The sequence below is a fragment of the Urocitellus parryii genome, chromosome 1, assembly GCF_045843805.1.
Source record: "Urocitellus parryii isolate mUroPar1 chromosome 1, mUroPar1.hap1, whole genome shotgun sequence".
Classification (NCBI taxonomy): Eukaryota; Metazoa; Chordata; class Mammalia; order Rodentia; family Sciuridae; genus Urocitellus; species Urocitellus parryii.
The window spans coordinates 165,379,042-165,404,154 of record NC_135531.1 but is presented as its reverse complement, the minus strand read 5'-3'; the positions used below and the strand labels follow the sequence as shown (position 1 = coordinate 165,404,154).

Sequence of the window (25,113 nt, the reverse complement as noted above, 5' to 3'; positions counted from 1 at the left end):
AGCCACTCACAACTTTGTAGATTCAAACAGCAATTCTTTATTCCCAAACTCACACCGGCCTCCACACACGTTCAGGGGAAATCCCGTTCTGCCGCCCCCTTCACCTACTCCATGAGGCTTTTTTCCAAATCCCCTTTGAATCTCACGAGAACTCAACGGGAACAAGCAGCAGGAACACCCTATTCCCAGCAGCAATAATCTTTAACCTCGAACTTCCCTAAAACCACATTGTCTTAAATTGGGAATGCCCTAAACCCAAGGACCGGGATACTTCCTCAAACCTGCAGGATACACCTTAAACCTGGATCCACCCTCGATCACCTTGAGCAGGGTCACCTTACATGCAATGTCAACAGCGAAATTCCAAGGCAAGTCCATTTAACATGGGGTACGCTGGCAAGGAAATTTTGATGCATCATTCCTACTTGGCAATGGCCCTCAGCATTTCATAGTGTGTAGTTTCAAAGTTTTTGTCCTCTTAATGTCTTTTGCACCGAATTTTGAAGGTGTTTTTTTCAAGGGCAGTACCCACAATTAAACCCAGGGGTCCTTAACCACTGAGCCGCATTCCCAGCCCTTTTAAAATATTTTATTTAGATTTGTCACTGAATTGCTTAGGGCCTCAGCCTCCCAATCCTTGGGATTACAGGCATGCGCCACCATGCCTGGCAGAATTTTGAAGTTTTGATGAAATACCCAGTTTGTCAGTTTTTTTTTGTTTTTGTTTTTGTTTTTTACGTTTATGAATCATGCTTTTGGTGTCACATCTAAGAACATTTCACCAAGTGTAGGTACTGAAGATTTTTACATGTTTTTCTTTTTTTGGTGGCGGTGGGGGGTAGGTAGGGTTGGCCACTGGGGATTGAACTCAGGGACACTTGAAAACTGAGCCTCATCCCCAGCCCTAATTTGTATTTTATTTAGAGAAAGGGTCTCACTGAGTTGATTAGCACCTTGGTTTTGCTGAGGCTGGCTTTGAACTTGTGATTCTCCTGCCTCAGCTTCCTGAGCTGCTGGGATTACAGGCTTGTGCCACTGCACCTGGCTTTTTTTTATTTTTAGCAGGGAGCGGGTGATGTTTTCTACTGGAAGTTTTGCAGTTTTAGGTTTTAAATGTAAATTTGATTCAATGAGTAACTTTCGCTATGAGGTTTAGGTTGAGGCTCCTTTTTTATTTTGGGTATAGCCAACTTTTCCAGCACTGTATGTTAAAAATGACATCTCTTCATTGAATGGCTTTTGCACCTTTGTTAAAAATCAATTGCCTGTACTTATTTTAGTTCACTGACCTGTGTATCTCTGCTGCTATTACCACAGTCTTGATTACTGTAGCTACATAATTAAATCATAAAATCTGGGAGTGATGATTCCTACTTTGTTCTTATTTGGGGTAGGAGTAGAGTTGTTCCCTTTTTTTTTCTTTTTTCAAAATAATTTTCTTTTTTAACTATTCTGATTACTTTGCTTCCCTGCTCTCCCCCCCCCCGCGTCCCCCCCCTATTGGCAATTAAACCCAGGATGTTTACCATTGGGCCACATCACTAGCCCTTTTTAAATTTTGAGACAGGGTCTCACTGAGTTGCTGAGGCTAACCTCAAACTTGTGATGCTCCTTCCTCAACCTCTTGAGTCACTGAGATTATAGGTGTGTGCCACCATGCCCAGCTATTTCCTTTGCTTTTCCATATAAATTTAGAATAATCTCTATCTGCAGAAAAAGCCTACTGGGAATTTGGAGAGAATCGACATCTTTATTATATTGAGTCTTCCAATTCATGAACATATTATGTCTCTCTATTTATATAGATCTTTGATATTTGTCAGCATTTTTTTAGTTTTTAGCATAGAATTTCTGTTTTGTTAGATTTACACTTAATTTTTTTAATTTTTTGTTTAGTAGTTGAAATGGGGTTACATTTTAAATTTGACTCCGCATATTTATTTCCAGTAGACGCAAATGAAGTTGATTTTTGTATGTTAGTGTATCCTGTGACCTTGTTGCTAAACTCACTACTTCAAGTGTTTTGTAGATTCCTTGAGGTTTTCTACATAGACTTCATGTCATCTGCAAATAGTAAGTTTTATTTCTTCCTGTTTATGCTTTTCCCCCTTACTTTATTGCCCTGGTTAGGACTTACAGCTTTAAGTTGAGTCAAGTGGTGAGAGCAAACTCCCATCCTTGTTTTGTTCCTGGGAGAAGACATTCAGGTTTTAGCCAGTCATTATGTGTAATGCTAGCTGTAGTTTTTTTTTTTTTTTTTTTTTTGTAGACATCTTTAATTATGTTGAAGAAGGTTCCCTTTATTTCTAGATTTTGAGAATTTTTATCATGAATGGGTGGTGGATTTTGTCATGCTTTTCTGCTTTGGTTGGAAATATTGTGATTTTTAAAAAATTCTGTTAATTTGCAGGATAATACTGGTCCCATAAAATGAGTTGAGAAGGGTTCTTTCCTCTTTTGCTGTCTGGAATAGATTGTGTAGAAGTGGTTATTAACTTTTTGTTAAGTAGTTGGTATAATCCTCCAGTGAAGCCATCTGGATCTGAAGAGTTATTGGAAGTTTTAAAATTATAAATTCAAATTTTAAAATAGTAACAGAGATGTTTAAATTACCTTTTATATTGGTTAAATTCTGCATTTTGTGCCTTTTTAGAAATTTGTCCATTTTATGTGTCAGACTATTGTACTTATGTATAATAATGGATTTCTGGTTTTTATTTCAGTTCTACAGTTTTTGCTTCATAAATTTTGGAGCTCTGTTGGTGCATTCACAGTTAGGATTGCTGTGTCCTGGTGAATTGACACTTTTATCATTATGTACTATCCCTACATGTTCCCAAGAATTAATTGTTCTAAATCTGAATTCGACTTTATCTGATGTTCATATGGGCACTCCTGTTTGTGTGTATTAATGTTTCCTTGATAAGTCTTTTCCCATAATTGCACTTTCCACTTGCCTATATTGTTAAATTTGTGGAGAGTTTCTTGGAGGCAGCTTACAATTTGAGTCATGGTTTTGTTTGTTTTTTTTCCCCTCCTTTGCTAATGGCTGACTTTTAATTGGTGAATCTTTGTATAATTTTTTTATTTGTTTTAATTTGTTATTCATGACAGTAGAATGCATTTATGCACTTTGATAAGAATCTTTTTAAAAAAAATATTTTTAGTTGTAGATGGAAACAATACCTTATTTATTTTCATGTGGTGCTGAGGATTAAACCCAGTGCCTCACAGGTTCGAGGCAAGCGCTTTACCACCGAGCCACAACCCCAGCCCTAATTTTTTTTTTTTTGGAGTAGAGAGTTTTTATTTCTTTTTAAAAATGTTTTTATTCTAAATTGTTATATATGACAATAGAATGCATTACATTTCATATTATACATATGGAGCATATTTTTTCATATCTCGGTCGTATACAAAGTATATTCACACCATTCGTTGCCTTCATACATGTACTTAGGGTAATGAGATCCATCTCATTCCACTATCTTTTTTACACCCCTTGCCCCCTTTCTTCCCCTCCCTCTCCTTTGCTCTATCTAGAGTTTGTCTGTTCCTCCCATGTTTCCCCTCCCAACCCCACTATGAATCACCCTCCTTATAATAGAGAAAACATTTGGCATTTGTTTTGTTGGGATTGGCTTACTTCACTTAGCATTATATTCTCCAATGCCATGATTTTATTCTCTTGTATTGCTGAGTAATATTCTGTTGTGTATAAATACCACATTTTCTTTATCCATTCATCTACCGAAGGGCACCTAGGTTGGTTCCACAGTTTAGCTATTGTGAATTGTGCTGTAATAAACATTGATGTGGCTATGTCCTTGTAGTCTGCTGTTTTTAATTCCTTTGGATATAGACCAAGGAGTGGAATAACTGGGTCAAATGGTGGTTCCATTCCAAGTTTTCCAAGGAATCTCCAAACTGCTTTCCATATTGGCTGCACCATTTTGCAGTCCTACCAGCAATGTATGAGTGTGCCCTTTTCCCCACATCCTCGCCAATACTTGTTGTTGTTAGTATTCTTAATAGCTGCAATTCTGACTGGAGTTTTGATGTGCATTTCTCTAATAGCTAGAGATGTTGAACATTTTTTCATATATTTGTTGGTTGGTTGTATATCACTTTCTGAGAAGTGTCTGTTCAGTTTCTTGGCCCATTTATTGATTGGGTTATTTGTTATTTTGGTGTTTAGCTTTTTGATTTCTTTATATACCCTAGAGATTAGTGCTCTATCTGATGTGCAAGTGGAAAAAATTGCTCCCAAGCTGTAGGCTCTCTATTTACCTTGTTGATTGTTTCTTTTGCTGAGAAGAAGCTTTTTAGTTTGAATCCATCCATTTATTAATTACTGATTTTAATTCTTACGCTATAGGAGTTTTATTAAGGAAGTAGGGTCCTAGTCCAGTATGACGGAGATTGGGGCCTTCTTTGTCTTCTGTTAGACATAGGGTCTCTGGTTTAATTCCTAGGTCCTGAATCCACTGTGAGTTTAGTTTTGTGCATGGTGAGGATAGGGGTTTAATTTCATTTTGTTGCATATGGGTTTCCAGTTCTCCCAGCACTATTTGTTGAAGAGGCTATCTTTTCTCCAATGTATGTTTTTTGCACCTTTGTCTAATATAAGATAACTGTAATTATGTGGGTTAGTCTCTATTCTGTACCATTGGTCTACCAGTCTATTTTGGTGCCAATACCATGCTGTTTTTGTTACTATTTCTCTGTAGTATATAGTTTAAGGTTTGCTATAGTGATGCCACCTGCTTCACTCTTCTTGCTTTAGCTATTCTGAGTCTCTTATTTTTCCAGATGAATTTTATGACTGCTTTTTCTATTTCTATGAGGAATGTCATTGGGATTTTGATTGGAATTGCATGTATAGTGCTTTTTGGTAATATGGCCATTTTGACAGTATTAATTCTGCCTATGTAGTTGATGAATCTTAACATGCTAAAACTATTTCTCATATTACTTTTATACTTATATAATTATTACTGGAGGTAAAGTCTACCTGGTCCCTCAGGATCAGCTAATTAAGCCGAGGGACAAAAGATGTTGAGGCAAGGAAGTTGACCTTGACTGAAAAACTGACTCAATAAGAAGAAAGGGGAATCATGTGTCTAACACCCTTCTTAAGGTAAATTTGATCCAGGTAGCTTATATAGGTGGTTGATGGGTGTTCCCAAGCTGGTGGGCATCTTCCTGCAGTTGGAGGGCAGATGATGCACATCCTACTCAGATAACTTAGTTATGTAGTGTTTTTTGGCTTCTGTTTCAGAAACAAAGATCACTTATTATTCTTTTGGGCTCTCTCTCTCACTGATTGGGTTATTAACATAATAAACCATGGACAGCCTAGAGTGGCTATTTGAAGTTCGTATAATTTGAATTGGAATGTAGCTTTCTTGTGGGGGTGGGATGGGAAGACCCTTTTGGTCATGCCAGTTAATTGTCAGACTCCCTGTAATGGAAAAGAACATACTTCGTTTAGTTATATACTATAAACACAGGCTGTGAAGGTAAAATGTCTGCAGTTCTTTGTTTCATAATGTTGACTTTTACTTTCAGCTTTTACCTATTGACATGAATAGAAATCAACTTTAAATGAATACCACTGATTTGAAATGTTTCTTTTTTTATTATTACTATTTTATTTACCCATTTTCACATTGCTTACTACTTTTCTTTACCCATATTAAAACTTCCTAAATACTTACATTTCTTCCTACTTTAGTTTATCTAATTGATTTTAAGGTAAAAATTTTATGAATTTTAAATGTTGAATCAAGGAATATCTGAAAAATGTTTTGAGTTTTCTCTAACATGAATGTTAGTTTTCTGGATATAAAAGCCTGTGTTTCTATTATTTTTCCCCCCAGAACATTGGAGCTGCAGCTTCATTGTCTTAACATGTAGTTGATATCATTATGATTTCTGTTCTTCTATAGACATTCTGTTTTTCCTGTTTTCTTAGGTTAAAAATTCAGAAGCAAAGATTGGTAGGCTTAAGTTTTCTCTTTAGTTTTTATTTTAGTTTTTTTTTTTTTTTTTGTTTTTTTAACATCTTTATTTATTTTTATGTGGTACTGAGGATCGAACCCAGTACCTCACATGTGCGAGGCAAGCATTCTATCACTGAGCCACAACCCCAACCTAGTTTTTATTTTGTAAGGACTATGTTTGAGGATAGTTGAAATGAAGGTTATTGTTATATTTAAAAACAAAGAAAACCTCCCATGTTTTCCTAAAATCTTAAGTTTTCTAGGGAATGGCCTAAAAGTTATCTTACCTTTTGTCATTCTACAATGATTTTAAATACTTGCATTAGTGAATAACATTCAGCTTCCTGAGGTAGCATTACCCTCTTCCTTATTTATGTATTTTAAATTGTAATGTGACTTCCTGAAATTTTAGAATATTGAATTCTCTTTGGAGCAGTTAAAAATAAGGCCTTTTTTAAGGCAATAAATATTTGTTTAGATGATGAAATATATATTTGTGTGTATATGTATTTTTTTATACCTACAGTTCTTATCCTAATGTTTCAAAATTTGTTAGTTTCCTAAGTTTTAATTAAAAAAAATAACAATTATCTTTTAAACAACATTGTGTCTTCCACAGTCCTTTTATTTGGTGATTTTTTTTAAAACTTAGATCTTGTGTGGACAGTAATGACCTCACGTTTCCGATTGCCTGCTGGCAGAACCTACAATGTACGAGCATCAGAGTTGGCCCGAGACAGACAGAATACAGAGGTGGTTTGCAACATCCTTCTTCTGGATAACACTGTACAAGCTTTCAAAGTTAATGTAAGTATATTATTTTTTCTTCTTCGAATCATCATTATCATCATCATAACTACTTTTTAGTCTGAATTTAAATGTATTTTAAAACTAGAATCATTAAGTTGTGTAGTTTGAAAAGTTATTCAGATATGAAAGTCTTTGATACAGGTTTGTGTTAGGTATGTGTTCTCATTCAAATTGGGTGTTTTAAAAAAATCTTGCCCACTGAACACTGTTAACAAACCAGAAATAGTATGTGGGTGGTTGAAGGTACCTGAATGGAATTTGTTCTCTAACATAACTTATATGTTTCCATTGTAGTCTTTCTTGAACTATCTGTAAAACTTTTGCTAAATAAAGATAATTGATTCCTGCTCTTAACTGAGTATTATCTTAATATTTGTTTATGCAATTTGTGTCTAGCTTCATTTGCTCATTGTTACTTGTGAGTTTCATCCATGTGGTATTAATAATAATAGTTCATTTTCATTGCTAGACAATTGCCTTTTGTATGAATATGTCACAGTTTATCCACTTATTTATCTGCTTGTCAATTTATTGTTTATATATTTGGATTGTTTCTACTTTGGGCTGTTGCACTGAACATTCTTGTACACATGTTGATATACAAACAAGGATGCATTCCCCCCTTTTTATTTTAAGAATTTTAAACATAAAGAAAGAATTAAAAAAATAGTACAATAAATACCCCATGCCCTTTACCAACATGTTTGAGAATATCATAAAAGGATTTACTGTGTTGAACTTATATTAACATTTTGCACATTTGCTATTTTTTCCCCGAACTTTCTCAAAGTAGTAGATTTCATCCACAGTACTTTAGCATCCAAAGAGACTCCTGAATTAATATAGTACTGTTATCACACCCTGAAATTTAATATTATGAAAATAATAGTTTTTAATATTAATATTTAAACTGGAATTACTCATTTCCAAGTATTCACTATGACATAGCTGTTTTCTTCTGAGTAATTGAAAATGCTCATCTTTATTTATTGGTTTCTTAAGTTCAAACTGTTGTATATTACTGTACAGCAGAATTGCTAATTTATCCTAAATTCCAAGCTATTTCACATCAGAAAAGAGACTGCAGATTGATGAAAGGCACATTAATAACCTTTGAGATATTTTTAGTATATACAACAATTCAGTATGTCTTTTCTAAAATGTTGAACTTCTAATTTTTATTTCTATTCTATCATCTATTAATAGATAGTTGGAGTATAGGTTGTTATGCAAAAATATTATGAAATTAAGGAAATTTTGCTTCGTAAAAATTTCTGGTTAATGGAAACTCTTTTAAGTATCAAACAACTGGTATAAAAAAATGGTACTCTTTTTCCTGATATTAACTCATGAGATTTAGAAAACCAGGATCAGAGGTCTCAAATCCCTAACTAGCTTGCTAGTTGAGGGTCATAAACTTAAAAAAACTCTTGTTGTAAGTTGATATTAGTTAATATTTTGTTTTCATTTTAACTTACAGTTTGTATTTGTTTCATAGTATCATAAAAGGATTCTCTGTGTTTCCCATCTAGCATAATTTTTCTTTTGATAACTTTATCAAATTATCAGCAAGACCTTGTCCATCGCCCCCTACCCCCCAAAAAAGAACCAAACAAACAATGGGCCAGGGATGTGGCTCAGTGGTTAAGTGCCTCAGCCTTTCAAGTAGGTACCAAAAACAGCAACAATAAAAAACTCAATCATTTATTATCCCCAGGAATTCTCTTTGTTATTTGGGGATTCACACATGAATGCTCTGTCTGCTCCATTATATGTCAGGCCTCAGCTGGAAGACTCAAAGGCTGGAGACTATCCACAAACAGGGAAACCTCAGCTGGGACTGAAGCATCTATATATGACCACTTTGTTTACCTTGGGCTGCTTCATAGCACAGTAGCTGGTTTCCAAGAGTGAGCACTCTTACATAAAAAGTCAGACTGGCTGGGCATGGTGATGCAAGCCTGTTATCCCAGCAGCTAGGGAGGCTGAAACAAAGAGGATCATGGGTTCAAAGCCAGCTTCGGCAAAAGCAAGGTGCTAAGCAACTTAGTGATATACCCTGTTTCTAAATAAAATACAAAAATAGGGCTGGGGATGTGGCTCAGTGGCCAAGTGCCCCCAAGTTCAATCCCAGGAACCAAAAAAAAAAAAAAAAAAAGAGAGAGAGAGAGAAAGAGAGACTGTAGCCATATTACCTTTTCTTAGCTGACGCTTGGAAGTCTTGTAATGTTATTTTCACCATATTTTGCTTGTCAAAGTTTTCATAAAAGGCACACTCACAGTAAAAGAAAGATAAATGTGCTGTCTTTTGAAAAAAGTGACAAGGTTCTGGAGGATCATGTGATCAGAAATACTGCTGTGGACTTGTTAGGAAAATATAGTCTGTCCATATGCCCATTGGTGGAGACATCTATCTTGTCCTCACCTGGTCACCCAGCTGCCTTAGTAGTCACAAACATTAATTCTCATTTTCTCATCATAGCAAGACTGCTTGCTACTTGGTACTTGGACTTTCTTTCTCTATAAAGGTATTAGAAAATACCCTCAAGGTGAAAACCAGCATGGAACTAGATTCATTCAGTTTTTTTTTTTTTCTCCCAACTACCATAGCCCTGCATAGGTTATTATCTGTTGTCTGCAAATTAGATATATATTGGTTCAGCTTTTCCCTCCCTCTCTCTCTCCGTCCCTCCCTTCCTTCCTTATTTTGATAGCATTGGGGATTACATGTCCAGCCCTTTTTATTTTAAGACAGATTCTCACTAAGTTGCTAAGGTTGGCCTCGAACTCTCAATCCTCCTGTTTTAGCCTCCCAAGTGTGTGGAATTTCAGGTGTGTGCCTCTGTGCCCAGAAAGTTATTTTTCTTAGTAATGTGTTAGGACTATTTTTTCATTAGTCTTTTGAATTCTACACACAATTTTTTTCTGTATCAGTTTGTTTAGTTTCCACAAAGAAAAGCAACAGGTGTTACATATGAGGAATTACTAATGTTATGATAAAATTTTTCTGAATGTTCAGGCATTTCCTTTTGGTGCTTCCTTTGGTTTGTTTATGATATGCTTTAAAGCTTATAGTTTTGGCTGTTCTAACAAGTTATTTAAGTTTGCTTGTTTTTGTTTTTTCCTCAAGTAAAGGATTTGGAGATAGATAGGCACTTAATAAATTTAATACTTAATTTTAGCAGTAATTTTTAACGACTTACTATATATTATTTTTTTCTTTATTTTTGTGGTAGACAAGTACTCTACCATCAAGCTATACCCCTAGCCCTTGTCAATATTTATTGATATCATTCAACTTTTAATCACTATGGGATAATTTGCATTTTTCTTTATTAAGAATACCTCATGCGGAAAAAAACACTGGTTCTGCAAAGAACTAAATAGATCTGTCCCTGGATTTTAGGTATTGAGGATAGATTCTAGGATACCTGTCTAGATTTATGTAGTCCTGGATTGTAGGCTATTTAGATATCACAAACAGATAATCTAAGCATAAAGTGATGTAAAAATTAAGACTTAAAATGCTGTACAAACAACTGAGACAGGAAGCACTGTGGTGTAGGGAGACAGCATAGTATAGTAAAAACTGCATGGGCCATAGGATCTGAAGGACAAGATTTTCATTCTGTTCTGCTCTATACTTGATCTGTGACGTAGTCTGTCTTACCTGACCTTTGAGGTATAGTCATTTTGTTCAAATGAATGCAATTGAGAACCAAAGAATATAACTGATTTGTGCATAGATTTCAACCACTTACTTCCCTTACTATTTTTAGCCTTGTGCTTTATCCTGCCTTTTCTTGATACTTGTGTCTCTATTGGGGGCTTCTCTGTTGGATTTGCTTCTTGTTGGTATTCTTTGTGGATATTTGAATTAGCTCTGCTGTCTCTTTGATGTTATTTCCATCTTCTGGAGTGTGTTAATATCTCTGATATTTTCTCCTCTGTTGTTCTTGTGGTTTTAACAGCTTTCTTTTTTTTCCACAAACAAATGGGCTTTCCAGAAAGAAGAAGTAGCCATGTCCAGTCTATCTCATTTAACCGAAGGTTTAAACACTTTTAAACAGCAAATTGTTTTTCCTTAAAAAATTATTTTTTCTTAAAAAGAATTAAAAAAATGAATAGTTATATGTAATACAATTTGAAATCACATTGCATTAACATAAAGATTTTATATTTTGGGCTGGGTGTGGTGGCTCAGGGAATCTCAGCAACTGTGGAGGTTGAAGCAGGAGGATAACAAGTTTGAGGCCAGCCTTAGCAACTTAGCAAGATCCTGTGTCAAAATAAGAAGGGATGGAGATATAGCTCAGTGGTAAAGCAACCCTGGGTTCAGAACCCCAGAACCAAAACAGTTTTTTATTTTATTTTTTTGTTTACCTCTCACCCACTTCCATTGTACTTTTTGGGGGGAGAATACAACAAAGTCACACTTTTGTCATCAAGCATGTAAATATTGCAATCTTGCTTCAATATTCATTCTTCTACCCAAACTGCTTCCTCATTGATTATTATCTAGTTAAGAAATTCATCAGTTTATCAGGGCTCATTTTGTTTATCCTCTAGAAGGCTTTATAACCGTTAACCTCTCCTTACTCAAAAAAGCTCTGTTCTCTTCTCCAATCACATTCTGGATCTGCCTCACCTATTCCTTGTATTTTAATGTTCCTTGAAGATTTACCATTGATTTTTGTTTCTTTTACTTTCATTTTTTTCAGTGGCTAAAGATTACCATATCTATTATATTCAGTCCTGATATCTTTCTCCTTTTTTATGTTTCATTATTCAAAAATATTTTACAGCATAGTTCACAATATAGCTAAAAAAAAAAAAAAAGCTAAACTCTGGAACCAACCTAGATGCCCTTCAGTAAATGAATGGATAAAAAAAAAAATGTTGGCATATATACACAATGCAATATTACTCAGCAATAAAATTTTGAGAATAAAATCATGGCATTTGCAGGTAAATGGTTGGAATTGGAGAAGATAATGCTAAATGAAGTGAGCTAATCCCCAAAAAAACAAATGCCAAATGTTTTCTCTGATATAAGGAGACCGACTCATAGTGGGGTAGGGAGGGGGAGCATGGGGTAATAGATGAACTCTAGATAGGGAAGAGGGGTTGGAGGGGAAAGGAGGGGGCAGGGGATTAGCGATGATGGTGGAATGTGATGGTCATCATTATCCAAAGTGCATGTATGAAGACATGAATTGGTATGAATATACTTTATATACAACCAGAGATATGAAAAATTGTGCTATATATGTGTAATATGAATTATAATACATTCCACTGTCATTTATTTTAAAATATATATTTTTAGTTGTAGTTGGACACAATACCTTTATTTTGTTTATTTAGTTTTTTTTGTTTGTTTGTTTGTTTTATGTGGTGCGGGGGAACAAACCCAATTGCCTCACTCATGCTAGGCAAGTGCTCTACCACTAAGCCACACAACCCCAGCCCTCAGTCTTGATATCTTTCTATAACTTGAAACTCCAAAGACATCCCAAAGAAACTTACAGTGGTTTTAAGATTACATTTAATTTTTTGTAAGTTTTTTTGTTTGTTTGTTTGGTTTTTTTGGCCAAGAGAGTGAGAGGGTATGTAATCCCTTCATTTGAAACTTGGTGATCCTTTGGATTTCTTGCACAATAGAATCTAATGGAAGAGATGTTAGAGGACTTTCTGGAATTTGTTAGAATATATTGTTCAGCTTCTGCTGCTGTCTTGTGGTTAACTCATTCTGGGAGTGCGTCTAGCTGCAATGTTAAGAAGGCTGACTCCCTTGAGGTCACACTGGTGGATACCCAGGTAGACGGCAATATAGAGAAAAACATGGCTGAGGAATCCCAGCCTAGATATTAGACATGTGAATGAAGATACCTCTGAGGCGATTCCTGACCATGTTACTGCTCCATATGAAATTCATTGAGTGAGACTTAATTAAATGAACGTAGGAAGTTATTAACATACCATTTTAACATACTGTTTTGATGTGGCTTGTTAGATTGCAGTAAATAACCTGTATTCACATTTATCAGATCCTAAAATCATTGTCATCTCCCCATTGAACTTTAGTCTTTGTTTCTCCTAGTGTCATCATCACCTATGATATAACCTTTTAAACTTTTGTTCAATTCTTTGGCTCATTTAAAAAAAAAATCTTTAAACACGTTTTAAGGGGTTAAGGGTGTAGCTCAGTTGGAGCATTTGCCTAGCATGCATGTGGCCCCAAGTTCAATCCCTAGCATTGCCGCCTACAAAAAAATGTACACAACATAAAATTGACCATTTAAATTAAAGAGTACAATACAGTGGTATTGAGTATATTTACAGTGTTGTAAAACCATCACCGTTATCTATTTTCTTAACTTTTTCATCAAATTCTGTACCCGTTCTACAAATATTAATTTTTCCCAGCCCATAGTAACCTCAATTCTACTTTTCTATCCCTATGAATTTGCCTTTTTAGTCCTGAATAATTTTCCATGTGTTTATTATCACATATTGTTTATCCATCCTTCTGTTGATAGACCCTAGGTTATTTTCTTCTTTTGTCAGTTGTGAATTAATACTGCTATGAACATGGATATACAGGAAAAAAGGAAAGAAAAAAGAAAAAGAAAAAAAAGGAAAGAAAATAAACAAAAGTCTCATCCTTGAATTAAAAAAGAAAAAGAAAAGGGGATTTTCTGAGAAAAATACATTTATAGCCATGAGACAGTAAGTGTTTTTTTTTTTTTTTTTTTAAAGAAAAACTCTTTCTCGAAACCAAGGTAAAAAGAAAATAAAAGAAAGGTGGTGGTGGGGTCTAAGTGAAAGTCTAAGTGAGATCAGTAGAGTAGAAAAAAGGGACCAAGGGCAGGAAGGAGGGGAGGAAAGGGGGAAATGCTGGAAAATTATATTGGCTCAATTATTTTGTTACATTGTGTGCATGTACGAATGTAAACAACAAATCCCATGACATTCAGCTATAATGCACCAATAAAATATATTTTCCTTAGAGTTGGGTGTTTAGCTTAGTGGTAGAACACTTGCATAACATGCCTGATGCCCTAGGTTTGATTTCCAGTGAGAGGTGAGGGAATTCATATGTTTCCTTGTAAAAGTTTCATGGTTTACGTATCACATTTAGATCTATGATCCATTTGAAGTCTATTTTTATATGGTCTGACAAATTCTATAAAAGATTACGTAAGTATTTTAGGCATTGAGCACCCAAAATGATCTGTTGCTTGTTCTTCTTTGTTGTTTTTTTAACAACCCCTTAGAAATGTTAGAACTTGGCCTCAAGGGCTATACTAAAAATAAATGCCGGATTTGGGCTTTGAGCCATATTTTGGTGACCTCTGGATATGCATGGGTCCATTTGTGTGTTTTATGTTCTGTTTCCCTGATCTGTGTATTTACTCTTTCTAAAACCCCATGTCTTGATTATACTTATACAAATTCTTGAAATTAGGTAATGTAAGTCCACCACTTTTTTTCTCCAAATCTATTTTTCTTTTCCAAAAGATAACCTTGACCTAATAACTTTTACCTTGTACCTATTTCTTTCCATATATATTTTAGAATCAGATTTTCTATATCTTCAACAAATCCTACTGGGATTCAGGTTGAGAATTGATTGTGTTGAACCTATACATCAATTTAGAGAGAATAGGTATCTTAGCAAAATGTGTCATCTGATCCATATACATGGCATGTTGCCTTATTTGTTTATTTGATTAGTGTATGAGTTTATTGCATCTTGATCCTGAACAGATTTTGCTAGATTTATATCTAAGTGGGTTTTTTATATTCTATTATCATTTTTAAAATTTAGATTTCCAACTATTTATTACTTATATATGGAAATATAGTTGACTTTGTAAATGGACCTTGTACTGACTCACTAAACTCAATTCTAAGACCTTTTGTGTAGAGTCCATTGAATTTTTTATAAGACATTTTATTTGAAAATACAGATTTCCTTTCTCTCTCCCTTCCTTCCACTTTTCTTCTCACTGAGGCAGCCCATATTCAGCCACTCTCATAAAAAGTGAATTTTATGCATTTTCATAAAATTGGGGAGAAGCAGCTAGTTTGCTTTTCCCTTTACCCACAGAAGCCTTGTAGAAATTAAAGCCAAGTGCTATACATATGTAAATTTAGCTAGGCTGTGCTTAGCAAGAGAACAAGTCAGTATAATTTCCTTCCTGTTTTCCCTCACCCTGAGGATATAAAAGCAGTTATGAGGAAGTTGCTTTTAATTTCAAAAGGAATGTGTTTCCTTTTTTCCCATTCCTTTCTTTTCTGGCTACACTAAGGGATAAATAGGAGTGATGAGAATGGAAATATTTCTTGTGTTTTCAATTTAGGAGCAAAGTGTTGAGTCTTACATTTGAGCATGATAGCTTAAGATGTTTTGTAGATGCCCTTTATCTATTTAAGGAAGTTCTCTTCTGTGCCTACTTTAGCAACAGTTTTTACCATGAATGGATGTTGAATTTCACCATGTTTTTTTCTTCATGATCATTGGCCCAAGTTCTTATTTAGTTCCCTAGTATAGTGAATTACAGTTATCGGTTTTTGATTGTTGAACCAGCCTTGCATTCCTAGACTAAACAGAACTTGGTCATGATCTATAATCCTTTTCACATTTTGCTGGATTTGATTTTGCTAATCCTATGTTGAGAATTTTTGTGTCTGTGTTTACTGGGGTTGTTATTATGTAGTTTTATTTTCATGTAATTGTTTTGTCTTTTAATATCAGGTTAATGTTAGTCTCATAAAATTAATTGTGAAATGTTTCTTTCTCTTATGTTTTCTGGAAAAGATGGTATAGAATTGGTATTATTTCCTCATGAAATGTTTGGTAGAATGTGTGTGGGGGGGTATTTTTTTTTTTCCAGCTAGCTTTGATAATTTGTGTCTTTTAAGAAATTGGTCCATTTTACCTAAATAGTCACATTTTATCTGAATAGTGCACATACAATATTTTGTAGTATTCCTTTCTTATCTGTAGAATCTGTATTAGTGTCTGTAGTTCTTTTCTGATAGTACTGCTCACTCACTCTCTAGCTGGTATGTTATCAATTTTATTGATTTTGTAAAATCATCCTACAATTATTTAACTCCTTAGTTGCATCAATTTCTGTTCTTATTATTTTCTTTCTTCTCTTACTTTGGTTTAATTTAGCTCTTTTTTAATATCCCAAGGTAGAAGCCTAGGTTATTGACTTGCAATCTTTATTTTTTCTAGTATAAGCATTTAATGCTATAAATTTGGTTTATTTGATTTAAAAACTTTCTGCAGGTTTCTTTGATTGGTATCTGCTTTCTCTTTTTCCTGTCCTATAACCTTTAATTTTTGCTTGAGCCTGTTGGTCATCTTTAGGGTAAAGGCTGTCAAAGTCTCTTGCCCATTTTATAATTATTATTTTTTAATTATTATTAAGAATAATAATTATATAAAAAGTAAGAATTCTTTTTTCTGGATCCTGGGCTGGGTCGTAGCTCAGTGGGATAGGGTTGTAGCTCAGTGATAGAGTGCTTGTCTAGTATGTGAGAGGCACTGGGTTTGATTCTTGGCACCACATGTAAATAAATAAAGGTCCTTTGACAACTATTTAAAAAAAAAAGAATCATTTTTTTCTGGATCCAAGTCACTTATCAGGTATTTGATTTGCAGATTTCCCCCCCCCCCATTCTGCTGGTTGTCTTTTTCCTTGGTGGAATTTTTTGAAACAGTTTTAACCTTTGATTCTAATTTGTCCCTTTTTTCTTTTGTCACACATGCCTTTAGTGTCATATTGAAAAGAAATTGCCTGGTCCTGGTCACAAGGATTTACTCTTATATCTTCCTCTAAGACTTTTTATAGCTCTAGATATTAATTTTAGGTACAAGATCCGTTTGAAGTTAATTTTTCATAGGGTTGAGGTGTAGGGGTCCATTTTTATTCTTTTGTATATGGATATTCATTTATCCTACCACCATTTGTTGACCCATATGAATGGTTTTGTTGCTCTTGTAACATCAATAAACATAATAGTTTATATCTGAACTCTAATTCGTTTCTTTCCTGTTGCAATGTCTGTCTTTATGAATATGTATATTTATGAATGTGTATGTGAATGTATATCAATTTTTTTTGGCTGGGGGGGGGTGGTCCATACTTAGAATTGCTGTGTCCTTGGTGGTGAATTGGCCCTTTTGTCATTTATGATTCCACTTTGTTTCTATTATAAACTCTTTTGCTCTGAAGTCTACTTTATCTCACTTTAATATAGACACTTTAAAAAATTTTCTTATATAATTTTTATACCTTTATTTTATTTATTTTTATATGGTGCTGAGAATCGAACCCAAGATCTGGCACGTGCTAGCCGAGCGCGCTACCGCCGAGCCCCAGCCCCAGCCCCAGCCCAGCCCAGACACTTTTTTTGATTAGTGTTTGTATTGCATTTTTTGGGGGGAATCATTTATTTTCAGCCTTTCTTTATCATTATACTTTTTGAGGTTTTTGGAGATGGCATATCTTTGGGTCATTTATTTTATTTTATTTTTTGGTTTTCACTCTTGCCAATCCCTGAGTTGGAAATTGAAATTTTACTTTCTTTGCAAGTAATTTGTAGATGCCATCATCCCAGAAACACTTTAAGTTTATTTTTTCACTTGGAATTTTCAAAATACATTATATAGCTGACAAGACAGGAGAGTTTTAGTTTTTTTAATTCTTTGTTTTGTTTTTCTTTGCAATTGTAAATGGCATTATTCTTTGTTTATTTTTACTTTTCGTGTACAGCCTACTTAAAATTTGGGTCTTTTATTTTCAACCTGAATAAACTTTGATTTTCATGTATTATATGTGGTCAAAGCAAAAGCTAGAAAACTTAAGGACTGGGAACTGATCATAGCATTTCTTACTAGTTAGGCTTCCTAGATCCTTTTTCACCCCATGCTAGATCAGTAATAGATTAAAGCAAAGAATAATGAAAATATTTCATCTGGCCATTTTATTGCATATGGGAGGATTTTTTTTTTCTAAACATACAATCTCCTTTACTGCCAGAAATAGAAGTCATATCTTTATTTGCACAGGAGTTTTTATTTTAATACAGACTTATCAATTCTTTATTGTTCATACTTTGGGCTCTTTCTGAGAAAGCTCTCTCAACTATGAAAACTAAAAGATATTCTTGTATAATTTTCCCAGAAAAAATATTTAAAAACATTTTTTTGGTACTGGGGATTTAACCCAGGAGTGATTTATCTAGGAGCTACATTTCCAGCACCCCCCCACACACACTTTTTTTTTTTTTTTTTTTGAGACAAGGGTTCACTAAATTGCTGAGGCTTGCAACGTGTGATCCTCCTGCCCCTGCCTCCCCAGTCACTAGGACTATTTGCGTACCCCACTATACTTGGCCAGAAATTTTAGTCATACTTTAAATTCATCTTAAATATTTGTTTAACTTGAGAGATAGTATTGAAATTTTTAAAAAATTTTTTGCCCTGACAGTAAGGAGGTATTTGCATGTGTTTTCTCCCTCATACTGTTAATGTTTTACATCATTAATTACTTGTGCTGCACTTGTGACATCTGTGAAATCCTGATTTCTTTTTTTTTACCATGATGTCAAGCAGTTAGCTAATATTGAGGGTTTTGCATCTCTATTTGTGGGATTTGCCTTTATATTTTCTTTTATTCCTTTGAATCATAAGACTAATTGGGTAACATTTCCCGTTTTCCTATTCTTTGGAATAATTTAGATAAATTGGACATACTTTGGAAAGGTTGTTAGACAGGTTTGGTAAAGCTGTCTCTGGTGACTTTTAAGTATATAAGATTTTAAAGCACTTACTAGTTTTCTTTAATGTATGTAGGTTTAAGTGTTCTACCTGTAGTTCTTTTCACTTTTTTTATTGTCCCTTTAATTTGCTGTTCTGAAAGTACTCTTTTCTTTATGCCAGTTCACATTATCTGGCATAAATTTTAGCTTGACAGTAAGTCTTTATATGGGATAGAGTAAATGGTTTTATATTTTAAGTACTCTTAATCATTTAAGTTTGTAATCTCTATAGTTCTGTTGTTGGAGTTCTGAATGTGTGTGTGGGGGGGGTGATTCATCTCTGCTATCTTTTGCTGTTGATAAATTGATTCTTCTTATGCCTTAGAATTTTGGGTTGTAACCTTGTTACCCAATAAGCATTAACTCTGAGAATCATCTACAGTCAGGGTTAAGAATGTGTTTTTGACTCATGTTTTATTTTTACCTAGTTATAGTCTTGTTGTTGTTGTTGTTTTAATCAAAGTTTTCCCCTTTGGGGATTTTATGAATAGTCAATAATGTAAAATCAGACTTTAGACTTATATGAAAGCTGCCTCATGGTTAGGAATTTTCAGAAGAGGCTTTTCTTCATTCAGATCCCAGGTAGAGGCAGAAAAACCTCTTTGTGCTCATCTGGGCTGGAGGGAGGACTTGCCCTTCCGGTTTATTTTTCATGGAGAATGTTGCCCTGGGTTATTAGTGGAAAAGTCTTAGTTTATATCTTGCCTTATTTGTACTCTGGGCCTGAACATTGTTGTACCTGTGTGTGATAAGCCCAAATTGCTTCTTGTTTGTCTGTTCTTCCTTCCTTCCTTTTCCTCCCTCCCTCCCTCCCTTCCTTCCTTCCTTCCTTCCTTCCTTCCTTTTCCTCCCTCCCTCCCTCCCTCCCTCCCTCCCTTCCTTCCTTCCTTCCTTCCTTCCTCCTTTCCTCATTTCCTCTTTTTGGTACTGAGGATTGAATCCAGGGGCATTTTCCACTGAACTACATATCTAGCTCTTTTATTTTTCATTTAAATTTTTGAAACCACGGTCTTGCTGAGTTGTTTAGGGCCTTGCTAAATTACTGAGATTGGCCTGGAACTTAGTGATCCTCCTACTTTAGTCTCTCCTGAGTTGCTGGGATCATAGCAAATTGCTTGTTCTTTCACAAGCCTTTCCAGGCAACCCCAGCACAGTTTATACCCAAGTTCTATTTCTTTCTTTGTGAATGCTGGAGATTTTGTGTCAGATTAAGAGTGCAATCCTATTTTATATTTTATCCAATTTTATATTTTATCCAGCATGTCTAGATATTTTGTTTCATGACTTTTTAGATCATCTAGTCTGCCATGTTGTTGGAAAGGAAGTTGGTATTTTAAAATAGGATATACAAAGCAATTATGTATAGTTAGCTTAAATAATTTCCCCCTAAGATGGGAGGACCAAATATAAATAGCCTTTCATTGTTGACCAAGGCAAAATAATTGTCTGAAGCAAAGTATTGCATAGTGGCTTTGGGCAACTCTAGACCCTCATAACCTGGCTAGAGTGTATAACCCTTGCCACTTAACAAAACCTGTATAATCTTTAGAAGTCTGTGGTATCTCCCTGTGCTTCTTCACTTTTAAAGAATCTTAATAGTGCTTACCTCATGTTTTTTTTTTTGTTTAAATGAGCCAGTACACATATACTTTACAATAGTGTCTGACTATCATTAGTATTCAATAAATGTTAGTTATTATTATTTTTATTATATTACTATGAACTTCATTAACCATAATGCTTACTTCTTGAGACCATTTTTCTGCATGGGAAAAGTTTTTCATTGACTATAGGAAAAACTATAGAATTTATACTTTATTTTTAGAAGGCTGTATTGCTTTTTCCTGTTCTGTTTTATAAATGAGTTTTCTGCAGAGAAGGAAATCAGTTGCCACTTCATTAAGACACTACTAAATTTTAAATTTTCCATTAGTAAGTAACCTTTTGTTTTCAAAACCATTGGTTGTTTTTCTCTTAAATTTATGTTACTTATTACTAATCTCTTTTCCCTGACCCTCCAATGAAAAACCTACTCCTGTGATATATTTTCTTCATCCAGAAAGGTGTTCAGAAATCATAGTATGATAAGGCTCTCAAGTATTCATTCTTTTTTTTTTTTTTGTGGTACTGGGGATCAAACCCAGAGCCTCATGCTGGGTAAGTGTTTTGTCTCTGAGCTACCCCCTGAGCCCTTCAGTCACACTTGAGGGTCATTACTATGACTTTGCACTAAATATTATGGAGGGAACTCTTTCTGTAACTTTGTCTTACTCACCTGCCTAACCTATTTCATAACTGTATTTTTCATTTATGGAAAATATATTGTCCTTGGGACTGGGTCTGGGGCTCAGAGGTAAAGCACTTGCCTAGCATGCGCGAGGCCCTGGGTTCTATCCTAAGCACTACATAAAAATAAAATAAAGATATTGTGTCCACCTATAACTAAAAGATAAATTTTTAAAAAAAGGAAAATAGTCCTACCTATCTTCAGGACAGCATCTTTAGAAATATGAAATTTTAGTGTCACAAGGGACATCAGAGATTGTCTAGTTGTTTTCAAACACTTTTTAATAGACTTCTTCTTTTCCTAATAAAGGTATACTCATGCACACATGAACTGTATATGTATAATGGATCAAATTATAGTTAGTAGTTAAAGTGAGGTGTCTTGGACTTTTCTTTCTCATTACATCATTCAGTACACTCACTGAACCCCAACAATACTACACAGCATAATCTGGAACTACTGATCTAGTCTCTCTCATATTTTAGGGTCCATGAAATTGGCCTGCATGGAAAGAAAAATTCACCCAACACCACACATTAACTAGCTAAATAAGGACTAAGCCTAGTGTTTACTGTTTCAATTTTGCTACTTCCTAAAGCATTGCCCTGTTCCCTCTGCTATATGTCTGGAGAGCTGCTGCTTCATCTTCCCCACAGCCTTGTCTAACACAGTCTCTCCTTATACTTGGCCTGCCAAAAAGAATCTTAACTTAGACAATCCTTGGTCTAGGATTCTAGTGATAAGATTCTAGTGACAGTCTTCCTCTTTAGAGACAGTTTACCAAGTTAGTTTATCTGCAGATAAATTATTCCTTAAGCTTTAGAGATAACCCTTAAATGCCCTGTTCTCTAACTAGCCCTTTTATAAAATAAGAAAAACAGAAGGATTGGCAGTACCTCCAAAGACTAAAAGCCACATACATTTTTATAATTGCTTCTATATGCGGTTTAATCATTTAATTATTCAACTAACTACTGGGTACAGTTGGTGCACACCTGTAATCCCAGTGACTTGGGAGGCTGAGGGAGAGGATCATGAGTTCAAAGCCAGTCTCAGCAACTTAGTGAGACCCTGTCTCAAAATAAAACATGGTTCAGTTGTTAAACACCCCTGGGTTCAATCCCTGGTACAAAAAAAAAAAAAAGAAAAAAGAAAATTCAACAAACCAAATATTTATTGATGTCCTTTTTTGGACAGACTTCTTAGAATCTCTGGTACATTCCAGAATTCTCTTTCACCTGTCATGTTACTCTTTGTTTAGATACTGGGCAGTTTTATCTGCTTCAGTTCTCAGACTGATGACTCTCAAATATGTATTTCTTCTCGGTTGGACAGTGAATCATTTATTCATCCATTTCTTGTTTATTCATTCAACAACAAATATTTATTTATGCTTGGTAGTGTTCCAGATTCTAGTAACTTGATAATAAGACTGTTACTCTGGAGCTTTTAGTGTGAGACATATATAAATATAATTTTTATATATATGATGGTGTTAAATAATAAGAAAGTGAAAATATGATAAAGGCATAGAATGAGTTGGGAGCGTGGAAGGTACATGTGGTCACAGGTGATGGCACTAGAGCACAGTTTAGAACTGAGAAACAAGCCTCGGGTAAGTCTGTTAGAAGAGTAGAGATTGAGTTTAGTGTGGGAAAATCAAGGAGGCTGTCATTAGGTAAGAATGTGCAAGCATAGAGGTGTGCATGATTAGTAAGGGATTTGAGGATTGGATCAAAATAGCACCTCACTAGGCCTTAGCAATTTCTATGGTTTGAATATGGCTTGAGTGGTTCCCCCAAGGTTTGTATGTTGAAATTTAATCCCTATTATGAGGTATTAAAAGTTCAGAAACTCAATCTGACTATGGTTTTTAGAGGTGAGGTCTTTGGTGGGCTAGGGATGTAGCTCAGTAATAGATCACTTGCCTAGGGATGTGTGAGGCCTTGGGTTCAATTCCCAGTTGTGTGTTGGGGATGGGTGCGTTTTAGAGGTGGGGCATATGGGAGGTGATTAGGATTATATAAAGTCATTAGGATGGAGCTTTCCCCTAATAATTGAATCCTAGTGGTTTATTTTTTTCTAGTGGTACTGGGGATTGAGCCCAGAGCCACACATATGCTGCGTAAATTTTAGTGTCTAGTGGGAGGGAGTTCAGAAGAGAACAAGAGATAGAGATGGAGATCCCCTGCCAACGTCTCTCCCTCTCTCCCCCTTTCTCTTGCCTTTGATGATCTGTGTTGTCTTAGGACTCTGCCAACAAGAAAGCCATTTATTTGTCAGATGTGGCCCCTTGACTTTGCACCTTCAGAACCAAGAATCTAAAGAAACCTTTCTTGATTAAAACTCTGCAGTCAAGCCAGGTACAGTGACTCATGCCTGTAATCCCACAGCTCAGAAGGCTGAGGCAGGAGAATCACAAGTTCAAAAGCTCAGCCTTAGGAATTTAGCAAAGCCCTAAGCAACTCAGCAAGACCCTGTCTCTAAATAAAATATAAAAAAGGGCTGGGGATGTGGTTCAGTGGTTAAGCACCCCTGGGTTCAATCCCTGGTGCAAAAAGAAAAAAACAAAAACCAAAAAACCATCCCAATCTATGGTGTTATGTTATTGGCAACAGAAACTGGATAGTAGAGCAAAGAATGAGAAATGGACCAGTGGACCCAGCTTTCAGTTGGATTTTTAAGTCCTTCTTCTATCCTTCTTCCTTTGGTTGAATCATAAGCCCTCAAAATATAGGTTTTTTTTTTCCCTTTTTTGTTGTTCTTTTTAGATATACAGACAATACAGTGTATTTTGATATGTGCATATACATACATAGTGTATAGCTTATTCTAATTAAGATTAATTCTTGTGGTAGTGCAAAATGTGGAGTTACACTGGTCATGTATTCACATATGAATATAGTAAAGTGATGTCTGATTCATTCATTCTTATTCTCGTCCTCAGCCCCTTCCCTTCTTTTCCCTTTTGCTAATCCAGTGAACTTGTATCACTCCCCCTTATTGTGTGTTAGCATCCACATATCAGAGAAAATATTTGCCCTTTGGTTTTCTGGGATTGGCTTATTTCACTTGGCATAGTCTCCAGTTCCAGCCATTTACTGTCAAATGCCATAATTTCATTCATCTTTATGGCTGAGTAATATTCCATTGTGTATATGTACCACATTTTCTTTATTCATTCATTTGTTGAAGGGCACCTAGGTTGGTTCCATAGCTTAGCTGTTGTGAATTAAGCTACTGTAAACATTGATGTGACTTCATCACTGTAGTATGCTGATTTTAAGTCCTTCAGGTATATTTTGAGGAGTGGGAGAACTAGGTCAAATGGTGGTTTCATTCCGTTTTTCTGAGGAATCTCCATGCTGCTTTCCAGAAAGGTCACAGCAATTTGCAGTTTCACCAGCAAAGTATGAGTGTACCTTTTTCTCCTTTCCAGCCTTTATTGTTACTTATATTCTTGGTAATTGCCGTTCTGACTAGAGGGAGATAGAATGAATATCAGAGTGTTTTAATTTGCATTTCTATAATTGCTAGAGATATTAAACAATTTTTTATATAATATAGGTTTTTGAAACTGAGCTTTGTTCATGGAGTGTTCCTTCCATCAGTGAATGGTACCACTAATGACATATTTGAATAATGCAGGCACGTACACACATTGTCTTTGATGTTCCGTCCTTCCTTATCTATATCAGTTGCTTTTTTGCCAATTCTGCCTTAATGAATAGATCAGTTTATCATTTTTGATGTCAGTATAGTTTAGGTCTCCATTATATTTGGTATTATCATAGGAGTCTCTTAATTTATCTTGTCTTAAAATTTTTAATATCTACACAGTATTTTATAAAGCCATATGTGATCTGACCACAGCCTTGCTGCCTTTTTCCACATTTCAGAGTTTAAAAAATTTTCATTTTAGCATGTTTACTAGTTGCAGTCAGCTGGAGGCATAGCAGAAAATGATTCTGTTCCATCCCATCTAGACAAGTACATCAAATTCACCTTAGACTTTTCAAAAGACTTAATGCTTGATCTCTTCCTCAGGTCAGTTTAATCAGAATAGGAGAGGGGCCAGGAGGTAGGTTTCATCAATATAAAAAATATTTTCAGGTAATTGAATGGGCAGCAACATTGAGAAGCCCTGTTTTTGAAACCCATACTTCC

General features: G+C 35.0%; 1 protein-coding gene across 16 annotated transcripts in view; it reads left to right on the top strand.

Moving 5' to 3' along the window:
* LOC144256697 (tyrosine-protein phosphatase non-receptor type 4-like) overlaps positions 1-25,113 on the top strand; it is an 851,727-nt gene that overhangs the window by 755,408 nt on the left and 71,206 nt on the right. For all 16 annotated transcript variants that reach the window (XR_013344207.1, XM_077802113.1, XM_077802112.1 and 13 more), the window contains exon 2: positions 6,658-6,812. Coding sequence is in view for 15 of the 16 variants with exons in the window: in XM_077802113.1 (XP_077658239.1) it covers positions 6,675-6,812 (138 nt within the window). In the remaining variant the exon portion in view is untranslated. The remainder of the gene's footprint in view (positions 1-6,657; positions 6,813-25,113) is intronic.